The 17,223-nt window shown below is 61.7% G+C and overlaps 1 protein-coding gene across 1 annotated transcript; it reads right to left on the bottom strand.

The window, feature by feature from the left end:
- Positions 1 to 468: 468 nt before the first annotated feature.
- Positions 469 to 16,822, bottom strand: LOC118711206 (basic proline-rich protein-like). The gene is made up of 2 exons (XM_036424226.1): positions 16,667 to 16,822; positions 469 to 2,817 (listed from the first exon to the last, which is right to left on the bottom strand). The coding sequence occupies exons 1-2, from the start codon at positions 16,820 to 16,822 to the stop codon at positions 469 to 471; spliced, it is 2,505 nt and encodes an 834-aa protein (XP_036280119.1).
- Positions 16,823 to 17,223: the final 401 nt, after the last annotated feature.

The raw sequence follows: 17,223 nt of genomic DNA, 5'->3' as shown, positions 1-17,223 counted from the left end.
CACAGGTCCACGCTCGGCCCCCGCGCCCCTCCGGCCGGGCTGCCCCTGCTTAACCCCGAGGCCTGCGGGAAGCCGCTCGGGGACCAGCCCTGTGTGGGCATTCAGCGCCGTCCGTCCCTCCTGCTCCTGCTGGTCCCCCGCCCGCTGCCCGGGGGCACTGCTCCGGGGGTTCAGTGCCAACAGGGACCTGCCGGGGTGGGCACACGCACAGCTGTCTGTAACTGTTCCATTCCGTCCACCCATCGACCCTTTGACCGACACACAATGTCCTTCTCTGTGTCTGACAGCAGTTTTACTGAAATCTCGGGCCCCGGCTCCTTTCCTCAGAAGCCAAGATGTGTTTTCTTTCTTTCCCCTCCCCCCCCCCCCAGCACGGCCGCGCCAGCCCCTCCCCGCCTCCTCACCCCGCTCCGTCCCAGCCGCGCACACTTCCTCCTGCAGGAGCGCACTTCCCTCTGTTGGACTGAATCACCTGCACCGGGTGTCGGGGGCACCGGGTGTCGGGGGTACAGGGTGTCGGGGGCACAGGGTGTCGGGGGCACCGGGGGGCACTGGGTGTCGGGGGTACAGGGTGTCGGGGGCACAGGGTGTCGGGGGCACCGGGGGGCACTGGGTGTCGGGGGTACAGGGTGTCGGGGGCACTGGGTGTCGGGGGCACTGGGTGTCGGGGGCACAGGGTGTCGGGGGTACAGGGTGTCGGGGGTACAGGGTGTGGGGGGCATCGAGTGTCGGAGGTACAGGGTGTCGGGAGTACAGGGTGTCGGGGGCACCGGGGGGCACTGGGTGTCGGAGGCACAGGGTGTCAGGAACACCAGGTGTTGGGGACACTGGGTGTCGGGGGCACAGGGTGTCGGGGGCACCGGGGGGCACTGGGTGTCGGGGGTACAGGGTGTCGGGGGCACAGGGTGTCGGAGGTACAGGGTGTCGGGGGCGCTGGGTGTCGGGGGGCACTGGATGTCGGGAGTACGGGGTGTCGGGGGTACAGGGTGTCGGGGGCACAGGGTGTCGGGGGTACAGGGTGTCGGGGGCGCTGGGTGTCGGGGGTACAGGGTGTCGGGGGCACTGGGTGTCGGGGGCACTGGGTGTCGGGGGCACAGGGTGTCGGGGGCACAGGGTGTCGGGGGTACAGGGTGTCGGGGGCATCGGGTGTCGGAGGTACAGGGTGTCGGGAGTACAGGGTGTCGGGGGCATCGGGTGTCGGAGGTACAGGGTGTCGGGAGTACAGGGTGTCGGGGGCACCGGGGGGCACTGGGTGTCGGGGGCACAGGGTGTCAGGAACACCGGGTGTTGGGGACACTGGGTGTCGGGGGCACAGGGTGTCGGGGGCACCGGGGGGCACTGGGTGTCGGGGGTACAGGGTGTCGGGGGCACTGGGTGTCGGGGGTACAGGGTGTCGGGGGGCGCTGGGTGTCGGGGGGCACTGGGTGTCGGGAGTACGGGGTGTCGGGGGTACAGGGTGTCGGGGGCACAGGGTGTCGGGGGTACAGGGTGTCGGGGGCACAGGGTGTCGGGAACACCGGGTGTCGGGGGCACCGGGGGGCACTGGGTGTCGGGAGTACGGGGTGTCGGGGGTACAGGGTGTCGGGGGCGCTGGGTGTCGGGGGTACAGGGTGTCGGGGGCGCTGGGTGTCGGGGGTACAGGGTGTCGGGGGCGCTGGGTGTCGGGGGTACAGGGTGTCGGGGGCACAGGGTGTCGGGGGTACAGGGTGTCGGGGGCGCTGGGTGTCGGGGGCACAGGGTGTCGGGGGCGCTGGGTGTCGGGGGTACAGGGTGTCGGGGGTACAGGGTGTCGGGGGCACTGGGTGTCAGGGGCACAGGGTGTCGGGGGTACAGGGTGTCGGGAGTACAGGGTGTCGGGGGCACAGGGTGTCGGGGGTACAGGGTGTCGGGGGCACAGGGTGTCGGGGGTACAGGGTGTCGGGAGTACAGGGTGTCGGGGGCACAGGGTGTCGGGGGTACAGGGTGTCGGGGGCACAGGGTGTCGGGAGTACAGGGTGTCGGGGGTATAGGGTGTCGGGAGTACAGGGTGTCGGGGGTATAGGGTGTCGGGGACGCTGGGTGTCGGGGACGCTGGGTGTCGGGGGTACAGGGTGTCGGGGGCACAGGGTGTCGGGGGCACAGGGTGTCAGGAACACCGGGTGTAGGGGACACTGGGTGTCGGGGACGCTGGGTGTCGAGGGTACAGGGTGTCGGGGGTACAGGGTGTCGGGGGCACAGGGTGTCGGGGGCACCGGGTGTCGGGGGTACAGGGTGTCGGGGGCACAGGGTGTCGGGGGCGCTGGGTGTCGGGGGGCACTGGGTGTCGGGAGTACGGGGTGTCGGGGGTACAGGGTGTCGGGGGCACAGGGTGTCGGGGGTACAGGGTGTCGGGGGCACAGGGTGTCGGGAACACCGGGTTTCGGGGGCACCGGGGGGCACTGGGTGTCGGGGGTACAGGGTGTCGGGGGCGCTGGGTGTCGGGGGTACAGGGTGTCGGGGGCGCTGGGTGTCGGGGGTACAGGGTGTCGGGGGTACAGGGTGTCGGGGGTACAGGGTGTCGGGAGTACAGGGTGTCGGGGGCACAGGGTGTCGGGGGTACAGGGTGTCGGGGGCACAGGGTGTCGGGAGTACAGGGTGTCGGGGGTATAGGGTGTCGGGAGTACAGGGTGTCGGGGGTATAGGGTGTCGGGGACGCTGGGTGTCGGGGACGTTGGGTGTCGGGGACGCTGGGTGTCGGGGGTACAGGGTGTCGGGGGCACAGGGTGTCGGGGGCACAGGGTGTCGGGGGCACCGGGTGTCGGGGGTACAGGGTGTCGGGGGCACAGGGTGTCGGGGACGCTGGGTGTCGGGGAGCACTCAGTGTCGGGGAGCACTGTGTCGGGGAGATGACAAGTGGGGGAGACCAGGAGACAGCAGGGAGGGCGCCCTGCAGACGGTGTCGGCTGTACGGGAGCTGCTCGGAGTGTTGGTCTGTGGCCTCCCTGTCACCCCCATGCAGATGGCGGGGTTCTTCATGGGCGCCCCCTCTTTTCCTCGTGGCGGCTAATGTCTGCCGTCCCGCTGCTCTGTGCTCACCCCCTGCCAGCCTGGGTCCTCCGAGGGTGAATGGAACCCAGCGGGACGGGAGGCGGCCAGGAAGCAGCCAGGCACCTGGGCGGGTGAGTGACGAGCGGGTTATTTATTGGTTACTTATTGGTTGTTTATTGGTTATTTATTGCCGCAGGAGGCAGGAGACCTTTGCATGTAAACAGCGGGGATTCGTCCCGCGGGCGGGGAGAGGGAAGTCGCCTCTATCCCATCACTCCTGGTTACTCCCCACGTGCCCCCGGCTCGGGGCCTCCCTGAGGGCGTGCCTCCGGGGCCGCCCCGCTGACTCGCTGGGGAGGCCGAGCGCTCGCCGCCTGGTGCTGGGAGGGGTGGTGGGCGCGGAGGCCGAACTGACCCGGATCCGGTCCCAGCCGCGCGGCTCAGACCCGCTCACCCGGGCCTCGGCACCGGTCTCCTGCGGTCCGTCAGCTGATTGTGAACCTTCCACACACCCTGGCTGGTGTGGCTCAGTGGACAGAGCCACCTGTGGACTGAAGGGTCCTGGGTTTGATTCCCGGTCAGGGCACTGGCCTGGATTTCGGCCCCATCCCCAGTGTGGGGCGTGCAGGAGGCAGCCGATCCATGGTTCTCTCTCATCATGGATGTTTCTCTCTCCCTCTTCCTCTCTCTCTCTCTTCTTCCCTGAAATCAATAAAATAGGTTTAAAACGGATAAATAAGTGATGCTCTCACTGCAGTTGTCCTCCGGTGTGGGCCTGGGCGTGTGTGCTGCCACGGAGAGCCCTCCGGCGTGGGCCTGGGCGTGTGTGCTGCCACGGGGAGCCCTCGGCGTGGGCCTGGGCGTGTGTGCTGCCACGGGGAGCCCTCGGCGTGGGCCTGGGCGTGTGTTATGCCACGGAGAGCGGCTCTGAGCCTGGGACGTGTGTGCTGCCACGGAGAGCCCTCGGCGTGGGCCTGGGCGTGGGTGCTGCCACGGGGAGCCCTTGGCGTGGGCCTGGGCGTGTGTGCTGCCACGGAGAGCGGATCCCGGCCTGGGCGTGTGTGCTGCCACGGGGAGCCCTCAGCGTGGGCCTGGGCGTGGGTGCTGCCACGGGGAGCCCTCGGCGTGGGCCTGGGCGTGTGTGCTGCCACGGGGAGCCCTCGGGCAGCTCGGCCGCGGGCCGCCCTCCCGGGCCTCGGCACCGGGGCAGGCCGGCCACTGAAAGGAGGTGAGAGTTGTCCTTGTGTCTATGACAGAGTGGGTGTAGATGAGCCATTTCTCCCTTAAAGGTTTGACAAAATTCGCTGGTGAAGCCGTGGAAGTTGGGGCTTTCTCTGTGGGAGGGTTTCTGATAACGATTTTAAAATGTGCCGTGTGTGCGTGAGCCGGCTCACTAGGATTGTCTGTTTCTTCCGAGGTCAGTTTTGGGAATGTGTGTCTTGCCAATCACTGTGTCCTCACCACTCATGTTGTAGAATCTGTGGACGTAAAGTTTTCTATGACCCTATATAATAAAAACCTAATATGTTAAGTGTCTGGTTGTTCAGTCGTCCGTTCAACCAATCAAAGTGTAATATGCTAATGATATGCTAAGGCCGCTCAACCGCTCGCAATGACATGTACTGACCACCAGGGGGCAGACGCTCTGACAGCTAGGTTAGCTTGCTGCTGGGGTCCAGCCTATCAGGACTGAGCGAGATGGGCCGGGCATGCCCTGGAGCCCTCTCACTGTCCCTTCCCAGTTGGTCAGCCTCCCTTGTCCTCCCCGGCCCCAGTCGTGCACTGGTGGGGTCCTTCGGCCTAGCCTGGGCCGTCTCGCCATCGGACTGAGGGACCCCCCCCAAGTGCACGAATTTCATGCAGCAGGCTTCTAGTATTTCCAAAATATGGTCCCGATGCCCGGAGAGTCTGCAGTGACAGCTCATTCCTCTTCCTAATATTGGTAATTTCGTTTCGTCCCTTTTTCCCCCTTACTCGCTCTAGCTAGAGGTCTATCAATCGTGTTGATCTTCGCAAAGAACCAGCTTTTAATTTCATTGATTTTCCCACGTTGCTCTGAATTTTCTTTTTTTCTTGCTTTCCCACTCTTATCGCCGTTCCTCTGCTCGGCTCTCCTGCGTCCTCGTGTAGACATTCAGAACCTCGTTTTCTTTCTTTTTTTCTTTTTGTTTTTAAGTATATTTTATTAATTTTTTACAGAGAGGAAGAGAGAGGGATAGAGAGTTAGAAACATCGATGAGAGAGAATCATCCATCAGCTGCCTCCTGCACACCCCCTACCGGGGATGTGCCCGCAACCAAGGTGCATGCCCTTGACCGGAATCGAACCCGGGACCCTTCAGTCTGCAGGCCGACGCTCTATCCACTGAGCCAAACCGGTCTCGGCTCAGAACGCTCGTTTTCAATCATCCTTCTTTCCTAACAGAAGCATTTAGATGTGTACCTTCCCCTCAGAGCATCGGTGTAGCTGCATGCCACACATTTTGGTATTTTGTTTTCATTTCTATTCAAGTCGGAATATTTTCAGTTTTTTCTTCCTTTGTCTTCTGTGATCGATGGGTTACTTAGGACTGCCGTTCAGCTTCCCAGGATCTGGGGGCTTTCCAGGAGCTTCTAAATTATCGTCTCTCGTTTAGTTCCTTGTGTCAGAGGACGTATTTCTCATAATTTTAATCTTTACAAAGCTGTGGAGACCTGTTTTATGGCCCAGCAGAAGGTGCTGGTGAGCGTGTGACGGACATTCGAAATGCCTCTGTATTCTGCAGCGTCTGCAGGTGTTGGCTGCAGGGTTTTGTAAATAGATGCCACCGGGTGACGTGGTGATCGTGTTGTCCAAACCTTCCACCTCCTTGGTCTTTATTTATTTGTTCCGACAATTACTGAGAGAGGAGCGTTGAAATCTACAACTAGAGCCCTGGCCGGCGCCGTTCCGCTGGTTGGGCTTCGTCCGTGGTCGGGGCACCTGTCCGGGTTGCAGGCTCCATCCCTATGGGTGGGAGGGGTGTGCGGGAGGCAGCCGATGGAGGTTATGATGTTTCTCATAATCAATAAACTATGCTTTGTAAAAAATAATAAATAATTGCAATGAAAAAGAAATCTACAGCTACAATTGTGGGCCTGGCTAATCCCTTTGTTCTATCCACTTGTTTGGGGGTTTTTTTGCCCGTTACTCTATAATTAAATTCATACGCATTCAGATTGTATGTTGTTACTATTATAAAAAAAACTAGAGGCCAGGTGCATGGATTTGTGCACCGTGCACCTCACTCAGCCTGGCCTGCGCCCTCTCACAAGGACCCCTCGGGGGAATGTCAGGTAGCCAGTTTTGGCCTGATCCAGACAGGAAGGGGCTCGATCCTGTGCAGTGAGCATCTGTCCCCTGGTGGTCAGTGTGTGTCATAGCGACCCATCCACCGGTCATTCGGTTGCTTAGGCTTTTATATAGATAAATGTCCCTTTTGGCCTCTATCAACTCTCCTTTTCCCCAAGTCTGCTTTTCTAATGACAATGGCTCCTTTCCTTTCGCCCTGTCCCTGTCCCTATATTTGAAGTGTCTCTTATTAGCAGCACGTTGTATAAGCACTTTTGGCCCCCTCTGACCAGTCTGGCTTTTCGTGGCAGAGGGCAGCCCGTGGGCAGGCACCATCTCAGTCTCTGTTTCCTTTCTGACAGGCCTGCTCTCCGTTCCAGTTCCCCTTCTCGCCTGCCCTTAGGTTGACCAAAGTCTTTGGGTTCCCACTTCCTCTCCACTGGCTGGCCAGCCTCCTACCTGTTCCCTCCATGCGTGTGTGCAGTTGCTCTGTGGCTTCTGAAACGTACCTCTACCTTGATCACAGCCTGCCTTGTGATAAATCGTATGTACTCTGCCGTTATATCACATCGCCTCGTTTTTACTTTGTTTTTGTGGGTTCCATCCCCTGTGTGGGGCGCGCAGGAGGCGGCAGATGAAGGATTTCTCTCAGCCTTTGGTGTTTCTCCCTCTCTCCCTCTCCCTGGTTCTCTGAAACCAATGAAAATATTTTTTAATAAAAAAAAACACAGCAAGGAGGTGCGTGACCCTCAGCGGCTGCACCTCCCGCTGAGCCTCTTCCCGGGACGCAGGCCCATGCGCTGGGCGGCAGAGGAGCCGAGTTCGGAGCTGGGGCTCGGGAGGAGGGGGCGGCTCACGCGGGGACACGCGGGGGGTGTGCAGAGCCGTGACCTTCGCACGTGTGAGGGACGCACCCTGGCCCCCTCCGCACACGCCTGGCCTTGGGCGCGGTGGTGCGGAGCGCGGGGCGGTGAGGGGCCAGCGCCCGCCGGCGCCTGGTCCGCCCCCGGGGGGAGGGGAGCCGTCAGGCTTAGCTTCGGGGGAGCCCTTCCTCCAGAGAAGCCTGGGCGCCGGCTCGCTGGGGGCCGATTCAGGGACGATGAAGCTCCGAGTTAAGCGCCCGTTGTATGCGAGAAGCCGGCGTCAGAGTCTTTTAATCACCACGGAAACTCCACCCGCCTGGGTGCGGCTCCTATCAGCAGGTGACCGTTTAGAGATTATTTCTTGGAGAAACCGAGGCCGAGGGCGTTGAAGGGCAGGGTGGGTGCTGGGTGCCCGGGTCTCCTGACACCTTGCTCACCTCAGACGGGGTAACTGGCTCCTGGCTTTCTCCTGGCCTTTCTTTCACCTTCTCGGCAGAGGCTCGGGGTTCTCCCAGCCCCTCCCTTCTCCCTCTGCGTGGAGCGTGGCAGCTGCAAGAGAAGTCAGCCCGCCCAGGGACGGGACGTTCCACACACACACACACACACACACATACACACACACACACCCCGCGATTCTCCGCCTGAGGGCAGGGCCCTGGGTGTCCATCCAGGCCGGCGGCCTGCCCGCTGCTGGGCTGTGCAGGACGCGGAGGGCGGGGGAGAGCCAGCAGGGCAGCGGCCCCGTCCCCAGGCAGGCCTCCCCCGCCCCCTCACCCGCCCCGAGTCTCCAGGCCGCCGCCCACGGCAACTTCATTAGCGGCAAGCTGCTAATTAAATCTCATATTTATGATCAGAAAATAAAATCGCCGGACCTGTTTGAAAAGGGGTTTGATGAGTTCTGGCTGCAGCAGCTGAGTCAGCAGGCAAGGCCCACGCCGTGCAGAACGGGGTTTCAGGGCGAAGCTAAATAAAGCAGCGCCCGAGCAGGCCGGCTCCAGAGTCCCAGGTGGGCCTGGCCGGAGCCGGTGTCCTCCTGCCTCCCCAGGCTTGGAGGGGCTGGGGTTTGGGGCTTGCACACCAAGCCCCGTGGCTCTGAGCACCTCCGAGTGAGGCTTTCAAACGTTTCTTCAGGGCCCTGGCCAGTGTGGCTCGGTGGGTAGGGCGCCGGCCTGAGAACAGCAGGGCCCGGGTTCAACTCTGGTCCAGGGCACAGACCTCGGCTGCAGGCCGGATCCTGCCCCGGTCAGGATGTTTCTCTCTATCCATCCCACTCTCTCTAAAAACAATTCATTGAGACGCACCTCTCTGGAGGGTTAACAGCAGCAAAAGGAAGTCCCTTCAGGGGCGCTGGGTCCCGCACTCCCGCCCCGGCCGCCGCCCCGGCCAGCATTGGGCAGGCAGACCTGGTGACTCCGCTGCTGCCCAGACCCCCCTACCCGCGCCCCCTGACCCCCGACACCCCCACCCCCACCCCCGCTGCCCGTGGCAGACCACCGGTTGTCTGCCGCCCCGGGTCCCCTCTCCCCTCCCAGCCTCCCTTCCTGGAAAGGCGCCAGCGGCTGCTGAGAGCAGAGGTAGAGGGAAGTGCGGCCGCCCACCACGGCCCCCGCTAAGAACAGAGGCGCCGCTCCTGCAGCTGCAGTTCGGGGGCCACTAGGGAGCGGGGATCCCGAGGAGGCAGAGCGTGTGTGAGCCATGAGTACCCCCACGGCCGCCCCCACCCCCGGCCTGGGCCCCGCCAGGGCCAGGGAGCCGGCTGGTCGGAGGGAATGGACTGTGGGGCGGGGCGGGCACCCGGCTCTGCCGTTTCCCTGGCGCCGCCCACGCCGCCCGCTGATGGCGTGCGTGTTCCTCCCGCCTTCGCCTCCCGGCCACGCGGGGCCTCCTCTCCCGCAGCTGAGGGACCCGCTCCTGCGCACAGGGCGCCGGCCTGCGTGGAGCCCCATCCTGAGCTCCGTGCGGGCCTTCCTGGCTTTTCCCGGATGTGTCTATGGTTTCAGAGCGGAAGGGAGCAGGAGAACATCCATGATGAGAGGATCGTGGACCGGCTGCCTCCTACACGCCATACACAGGGGATGGAGCCCACAACCCGGGCCTGTGTCCTGAGCGTGACCCCTGGTTCATAGGTCAACGGTCACCACTGAGCCCGCCGGCCAGGGGTTTTCCTGACTCTCCTCTGATGGGGACGGTGCCAGGCTGAGGGTGCTCCTGGGGAAGGAGTGGGTGCCCATGCACCCCTGGGCGGAGGGGACATGGGCACAGCGTCTGTGTCTAAAAGCTGGGCCCACTCCCTGGGCCCTGCCCCCTGACACCCGACCCCTGGCACCCGCCCCTGGGACCAGTGCCCTGGCACCCGCCCTCCTGGGCGCCCTCCCGTCAGCTCCACGGCCCGGGGCCGGCACCCGCCTGTCCCGGTGGCACCAGGGGCCGTGGGACCGGGGGGAGCGGCTGCCCAGGGCAGGGCGCAGAGGGGGGTGGAGAGACGGGGTGGTGGGGGAACAGAGACGGCTTTTCTGTTTTATTTAGCGCCCACAGGTGCACGGCCGAAAAGGGAAGCTCAGCCAAGCGAGTCACAGCGAAGCGGGGGGAGGGCGGGAGGGAGAGGGCGGCCGCCAGGGGTGCGCCTCTGGGCATCCCTGTCCCATCCGCTCCGCCTCTTGGCTGCTCCGAGCCCCGCCACCCCCCTACCCCCCCGAACTAGCGGGCACGTCCCCGGAGGCCTGCTCCGAGGGGTGACAGCAGGGCCTCACATTCCCACGCCCCAAGGGGAGAGGTAGGGAAACTGGCTCTCGAGCCACACGCAGCTCTCTGGCCCCTGAGGGTGGCCCTTCCACTAAACACCGCGGCCTGGGCGAGTCTGTGTTGAAGAAGTGGCGTTAGGAGAAGTTTAAGTGTAAAAAATGTGGCTCTCCAAAGAAACGTCAGTCGTTTACTGTTGGTATTTGGCTCTGTGGACGGATGAGCTTGCCGACCACCGCCCGAGGCCGTCAGTGCGAAGGGCGGCTGGGGGCCTTCTCCTCGCTTCCTCCTGACCCGCCCCCCGGGCGCCGGCTGTCCTGCTGTGTCCTCGTGTCCCACACGGTCGTGCGACACCTCGCCGAGTCTGACTGTCGGCAGGAGAGGCACTGGCACCTCCAGGCTCAGAGGCCTCCCCGCCCGAAGCCGTGGGAGCGGTAGGTGCCAGTGAGACGTGCCCGTAATTCCCCGGGGCGGGGTGGGGTGAGGGCGGGGGCGGGGCGGTCTGAGCCTGGAGACTCCAGCTCCTCTCGCAGGGCCTTTGGGACTTGTTCTGGCCGTTCACGAGCGAGATGAGATGACGGACGACAGGGCTCCCCTCCAAGGGGAGGAAGGCGCGCACAGGAGGGAGTGCTCGGAGGAGGGAGCCAGCGCAGCCATCGGAACGCCATCCCTTACACACACGCAGCCTGTCTGTCCAGGGTCTTCCGGCCACAGGGCTCCCTGCCCCCAGGACCTAAGCAACAGGACAGACAGACAGCCAGAGACGCCCCACTAGGTGGGGAGTTTCTGACCGCAGGGCGGCCATCGTGACGGTCTCCTGTAATGCGTTTGGTGGACGGTCTCTCTCCTGTAATGCGTTTGGTGGAGCTAATTACCGGGACGCCCGGGCAGAGGTCTCCATGGAGTTTGCCGTTGGCTGTGGCCGGGCGGGACCGGGTGACAGTGACTGGTGCCGGCCGTGGGCGCGGCCACAGCCCAGGATGTAGGTCTGCCGGCCCGGTGCACAGACAGCGGGGGGCTCGGGGGCTCAGCAGCCGAGGCCACAGCAGCAGAGTGGAGCCAGGCACGTTCTTTCTGGAGAGGAGCCTCGCCTTGGTGCCTCCACGCCAAGGTTTTGGGGTTCACTCTTTGATTTGAGTGCAGCTTCTGCTACAGCCCCTCTTTAGGGGGACGATGGCACTTCACACCAACAAGCATACACATTTAACCCCTTGAGGGCAGGCGCTCCATGTTCCTTGTGTGGGGGTGCCCTGCACACGGACCCCAGTCCCCCAACTCTCCACACGGACAGCAGAGGGCTCTTCAGAGATGGCCCATCTTAACGAGGCCGTGTTCACGGCCCTCAGAGCACCTCCTCCGCCCTCTGCTGCCTGGAGACCTGCCCAGGGACCGAGGCCCGAGAGTCCAGCTCTCACCTGAGTCCTCGGAGGAAGAAGAGGAGCCTGGGACCTGTAAACCCGGCCGCGCTTCCTGCCCGGTGCTTCGCTGACCTGAGCAGCCAGTGCAGGTGGACCCCCGAGCCTCCTGCCTCCTCGGCTCCTACTGCTGCTCCACTGCCTCCCGCGGCACCTGTCACTGTGGACCACCACCTGGTACCCTGCAGGTTGATTGAAATCGTCAGCAGAGCTGTTTGCAGATACATGGATGGATGATGGATGGATGATGGATGGATGATGGATGGATGATGGATGGATGATGGATGGATGATGGATGGATGGATGGATGGATAGATGGATGGATAGATGGATGGATAGATAATGGATGATAGATAAATAATGGATGATGATGGATGAATGGATGGATGGATGGAAGGAAGGATGGATAATGAATGATGGATGGATGGACAGATGATGGGTGGATGGATGATGGATAGTTAAAGGGAATGGATGATGGCTGGCTAGCTGGATGGATGGATGGATAAATGAATGGTTAAATGTGATTGATGATGAATCAATGGATGGATGAATTATTAAAAGGGATGGATGAAGGATGATGAATGATGAATGATGGATGGATGGATGGATGCATGGATGAATGATGGATAGATGGATAATAGATGGATGGATGGTTAAACGGGATAAATGATGGATGAATGGGTAAATGGTTAAATGGGACAGATGATGAATATATAGATGGATGAATTGTTAAATGGGATGGATGATGGATGATAGATGGATGGTTAAATGGGATAGATAATGGATGATGGATGGATAATGAGTGGATGATAGGATGATTAAATGGGATGGATGATGGATGGATGGATCAATGGATGGATCGATGGATGGTTAAATGGAATGGAGGCTGGCTGGCTAGATGGATGGATGGATGAGTGTTTAAATGAAATGGATGATGGATGATGGGTGATGGATGGATGGATGATGGATGGATGGATGGATGGTTAAATGGAATAGATGATGGATGATGGATGGATGGATTGATAATGGATAAATGGGTGGATGGATGGATGGATGGATGAGTAGAGTTCCCAGTCTCCTGCTTTACGTCTGCTCTGATGTATCCTTACCACCAGACTTTCAAATGTTGCCCCAACAAACATCCAGAGGCCTTGGGGCCGCCTGTCTGCCACTTGACGTGGTCTGTCCCGTGGGACCAATGCCAGCCCAGTGAGAAGATCAAGGGAAGGTTTAGTGGGAGTGCGTTTCCACAGAACCTTCCAGTTCTCGTCCTTGGCTGCTCTCTGGTGGGGCTCCACTTTGAGGACGCTGGTGACCTTTCCTGAGAAATGCGAGGGAGGGAACCACAGCGGCGTGGAGACACGGAACGGCCAAGGATGGAGGCGGGACGAGGCTGCAGAGCGCCAGCAGGTGATGCTTTTATTATGAAACCGGCGGTCCTCAGAGTATCCCATTCAAACATTTACTGAATCCCCCCACGAGCTGAGTAGCGTGACTGCACCCCGTCTGGAGACTGGCGTGACGAAGGCACGGGGGACCGTGGGCTCTTGGAGTTTCTCCAGCCCAAATGGTGAACCGACCCGCCCGCGGCAGGAGGAGGAAGAGGTGCTGATGAGGGTGTTCCAGGGCCACGGATGGAGCAGAGGCTGTCTTCGAACGCACCGAGAGTCGTGAATTGGAGGAACCTGGTGCTCTCGGTGACTTCACGGTTCCCGTGGCGAACGGCATTTGTGGGCCAGGCTGCCGAGGCGACCGCAGGAGAGAACGCTTTTCCTTGTGACTGAGGCCGGAGGGCTTCCCGCGGCCGCAGCAACGGGTGCTTCCCACGCTGGGGTGGGAGGGAGGGGTGGCCGAGTGTGCAGCCATGCCCCCGGAGATCTTGGGGGCTGTCCTGTCCATCCTGTGTGCGCGGCTCCGGAACAGAAACGCAGCTGACACTCAGAGCCACCGTGATGGAGGGGTGCTCCTTCTGGCCGTGTGAGCCTGGCTCTGTGAATGCTCCTCAGAGGCTTCCCTATGGCAGGAAGTGAGAGCCGAGGGGGAGCAGGAGGGCGCCCTTCAGAAGGGCTCGGCCTTGGCGCAGGGCGAGGCCACTGAGAGCGTGGGCGCAGGGCCCGGGGCGGGAGCGGGGAGGGGGCCGTGCCCTTGGAATCGGCTCAGTAAGTGGGGCCTCCCCCCTCCCCCACTGAGTCCTGGCTCCTTCTGGGCCTTCTCTCCCCTGGCACCTGCATTCCACAGCGACTGTGGTCCTGGCCGGGCACGGAGAGCAGTGGCTGGAACACCTTGAGCTCCCCTGGTGCCAAGGGGGATGGCGGGGGATGCCCGGATGTTGGCGGGAAGCATGGCCGTAACCAGGTGTCTGGGAGCGTCGGGAAGACCGAGGGCTGATGGAGAAGAGGCGAGGCTGGCGTGTGTGGGGAGGCTGGGCCTGGGAATCAGGTCAGCTCCGACTGGAGGCCGCACCGAGGCAGCAGGCGAGATGAATGGCCGGCCAGGCACCGCCATGCAGGAACGGCCGGGCAGACAAAGGTGGTGTCATCTCGTCACCGTGTCCTGGCTGTGCCTACCGCCTCGCGCACGGCCGCCCCGGGAGACACACCCCTTGTGGCTGTCGCCGGCGGCGCCCGTCCACGGCGGTGCTGTCTTATCGATCGCCCGCTCGCTCGGTGTTGTATCTGGAAAGAGGAACACGAGCGAAGCACAGCCAGCGCTCAGCGTGTCTGGGACCGCGAGGGGGCTCTCAGATGTCGTAGATCTTACTTGTCACAGGGGTCTGTGAGGATCGCTTTCCTACCCGCAAGCCACAGACACAAAATCAGAACTCCATGCACATGAGGGATTTATCCTTCCACCAGAGGCCCGGGGCTGTGTGTCCCTCAGCCCCGCCTGTACCCACTCCAATCTGGGACCCCTGGAGGAATGTCCGACGAGGACTGGACCTAAATGGGCAGTTGGACATCCCTCTCACAATCCAGGACTGCTGTCTCCCAACTGCTCACCTGCCTGCCTTCCTGAGTGCCCCTAACCGCTTCTGTCTGCCAGCCTGACCACCCCTAACCACTCCCCTACCAGCCTGATTGATGCCTAACTGCTCCCCTGCCAGCCTGTTTTCACCCAACTGCCCTCCCCTACCAGCCTGGCTGCCCCTAACTGCCCTTCCCTGCAGGCCTGGTCCCTCCCAACTGAACTCCCCTGCTGGCCATCTTGTGGCAGCCATCTTTGACCACATGGGGCAGCCATCTTGAATGTTGGAGTGATGGTCAATTTGCATATTACTCTTTTATTAGATAGGATGGACCAAGGGCTCAAAGCTTAGCTTGGGCCCAGCTCCCTGCAGCACCCAGGCAGCCTCTGTCTCCGTGCTCACAGGGCAGCTGCTGTGCGTTAGGGCATTGTGTCCGCATCCCAGGAGGGAGACAGGGACAAGGAAGAGGCTCTCCTCGCCATTCTGCCCCCGGCCCAGGCCAAGGCGCCCTCCCCATGACTCACCTGAAACTTCCCCTTACCTCACAGAGGCCAGGACTGTGTCGCCCGGCCACCCCTAGCTGCAAGGGAGGCGAGAAATGCCGTGTTTCAGATGGGCCCAGAGACACTCCGCAGAACGGGCCCCTCCGCAGAGCGAGAGAGCATGGGTTCAGGCCGGCAGCTGGCAGGAGGGCCTGCCACCCGCTGTGACTCTAAAATGATAATTGCTGCTTTCAAAACATGTGCGGGTGAAGCACCACTGATTGCTTCACAGGGTAATTGTGAGAAATGGTATCATCTTAATGTTTCGGTTGAATGAGCCGAGACAGACAGAGGTGAGGGCGTTCTCGGGGTTGCCGGGAGGAAGCCTGGGGGGGGGGGGGCAGGTGTGTGGTTCGAGCCGCTGCTCTGAGTGTCCCGTTTGTCGCCACGAGGGGCGGGGACACAAGGAAGGCAGGACTCGGGGCCTTTTCCCAGAGCTTCCTCCCAGGGCTGCGACCGCGGCCGGCCAGGACCGGCTGCTGTGTCCTGTGTCCGCGGTCCTCACAAGTGCTAGATGGCTCTTTTAAATAATACCCACCTCTCCCTACCTTTTCTTTTTCTTTTTCTTTTTCTTTCTTTTTTTTTGCCAGAACTCCTTTCAGTTAAGTGGAGGCTGCTTGGGATAATTAAACCCTCCATCTCCAGCCGCCCACTCCAATCGCCCAGGCGAATCAATTAGCCAGAGACCCTGTCTCCCTGCCCGCTGGGCGTCTGGCCCCGCGGGTGCCCCAGGACAAGTGCGGAGAGCAGAGCCGGGTCCCACGGGCGGCTCCTTCCCGGGGCCTGGCTCTCAGCGGGTGCCAAGTCAGAGCAGCCTCATCGCATCCGGGTTTGACATTTATTTACCCGCCCGACAGACAGATGCGGGGTGCCTACTGCGACTCAGGCCCCTGGCGGGGGCGCCGAGCGGGGATGGACGTGGGCGGGTGGCCGAGCCCTCTGAGCCCGTCTCCCCTCTAAGGGGGAAGCACCTCGAAGGGTGGTTGTGTCAACGGAGATGACCCTCAGGGTGTCTGCCTACAGCCACCCGCACCGCGTCCTGGCAGCTCTGGAGGATGCTCTCCCGCAAAGCGGGGAGAGGACAGGAAGGAGGCGGCCACGGAGCCAGGAAGCCAGGCCTCTGGTGGGGTGAGGGGCGGGGGCCGAGGCCTGAGCTGCCTGCCTCCCACACGCTGCCTGTGACGGCTGCTCCCTCAGGCCCCGTGACCTGGAGTCAGGAGGGCGGGGCTTTCTCCCTGACCCTCCCTCCTCGCCATGATGTGGGCGCCTGAACCCCACCCCGCCACGCTCCTGCGAAGGGGGTGAGGGGCGTCTGTGAAGTGCCCTGCACACCCTCCTGCCTCCTGAGGGACGACTGTGCGACAGGCATCGCAAAGGGCGGGCGTGGGGAGTGTGCAGGGAAGGGAGGGGGCTGTGTGGCCCGCCAGCCCATCATGCAGGGTCCGTATTGCCAACCATCGCTGTATGTCATGTTTCATTAGTATTTTTGCCACGGTCATGCAGGCCCTGCAGCGTTTACAAGTGAAGCAGGCTCGGTGGTTAGGGCGCCGGCCTGCACACTGAGGGGTCGCCGGTTCGATTCCGGGTCAGAGGCATGTACTTGGGTTGTAGGTGCCATCCCCAGCCATGGTCCTGGTGGATGTGGGAGGCGACCAATCGCTGTGTCTCTCTCACACCAATGTTTCTCTCTCTCTCCCTCCCTTCCACTCTCTCCAAAGATTGATGTGCATGTCGGGGGAGAGGGGTAAAAGGTTAAGTAGCTTGTCCTGTAAACCATCATTTCCCAGCCTGGCCAGCAGCAGCCCCAGTCCCGGCCCCCAAAGGCACCACGTCTGACTCTCCTCCATCATCATCGTCCTCCGCACCCACCTCCGTGTTCTGCGCAGCACGTGTGCCTTCCGCGTGTCGCCGGGTCTGCTCTGCATTCCTGTCGGGGTGCGCGCGGTGGATGCGGACTCTGCTCTCCTCGGGAGCCCGCTGCATGCCCCGCTCCGCCCTCTCCCCGGGCATGTGGTCACGGTGCTGTGTGCCACATTTGGTGACGAGGTAAACACTGTTCACGTTGAGGCCTGTGATTGTGTTTCCTTTCTTACCTTTTTATTTTCTCCTGGAGTTCTTCTTTTTTTTTTTTTTTTAATATATTTTATTGATTTTTTACAGAGAGAAAGAGAGAGAGATAGAGAGCTACAAACGTCCATGAGAGAGAAACATCGACCAGCTGCCTCTTGCACACCCCCCACCTGGAATGTGCCCGCAACCAAGGTACATGCCCTTGACCGGAATCGAACCCGGGACCTTTCAGTACGCAGACCGACGCTCTACCACTGAGCCAAACCGGTCTCGGCTATTTTCTCCTGGAGTTCTATTGCCTCTCTTTTTCTCTT

Source organism: Pipistrellus kuhlii, unplaced genomic scaffold, assembly GCF_014108245.1.
Source record: "Pipistrellus kuhlii isolate mPipKuh1 unplaced genomic scaffold, mPipKuh1.p scaffold_m20_p_8, whole genome shotgun sequence".
Taxonomy (NCBI): Eukaryota; Metazoa; Chordata; class Mammalia; order Chiroptera; family Vespertilionidae; genus Pipistrellus; species Pipistrellus kuhlii.
The sequence above is the reverse complement of the archived record's forward strand: the minus strand, read 5'-3'. Positions and strand labels throughout refer to the sequence as shown.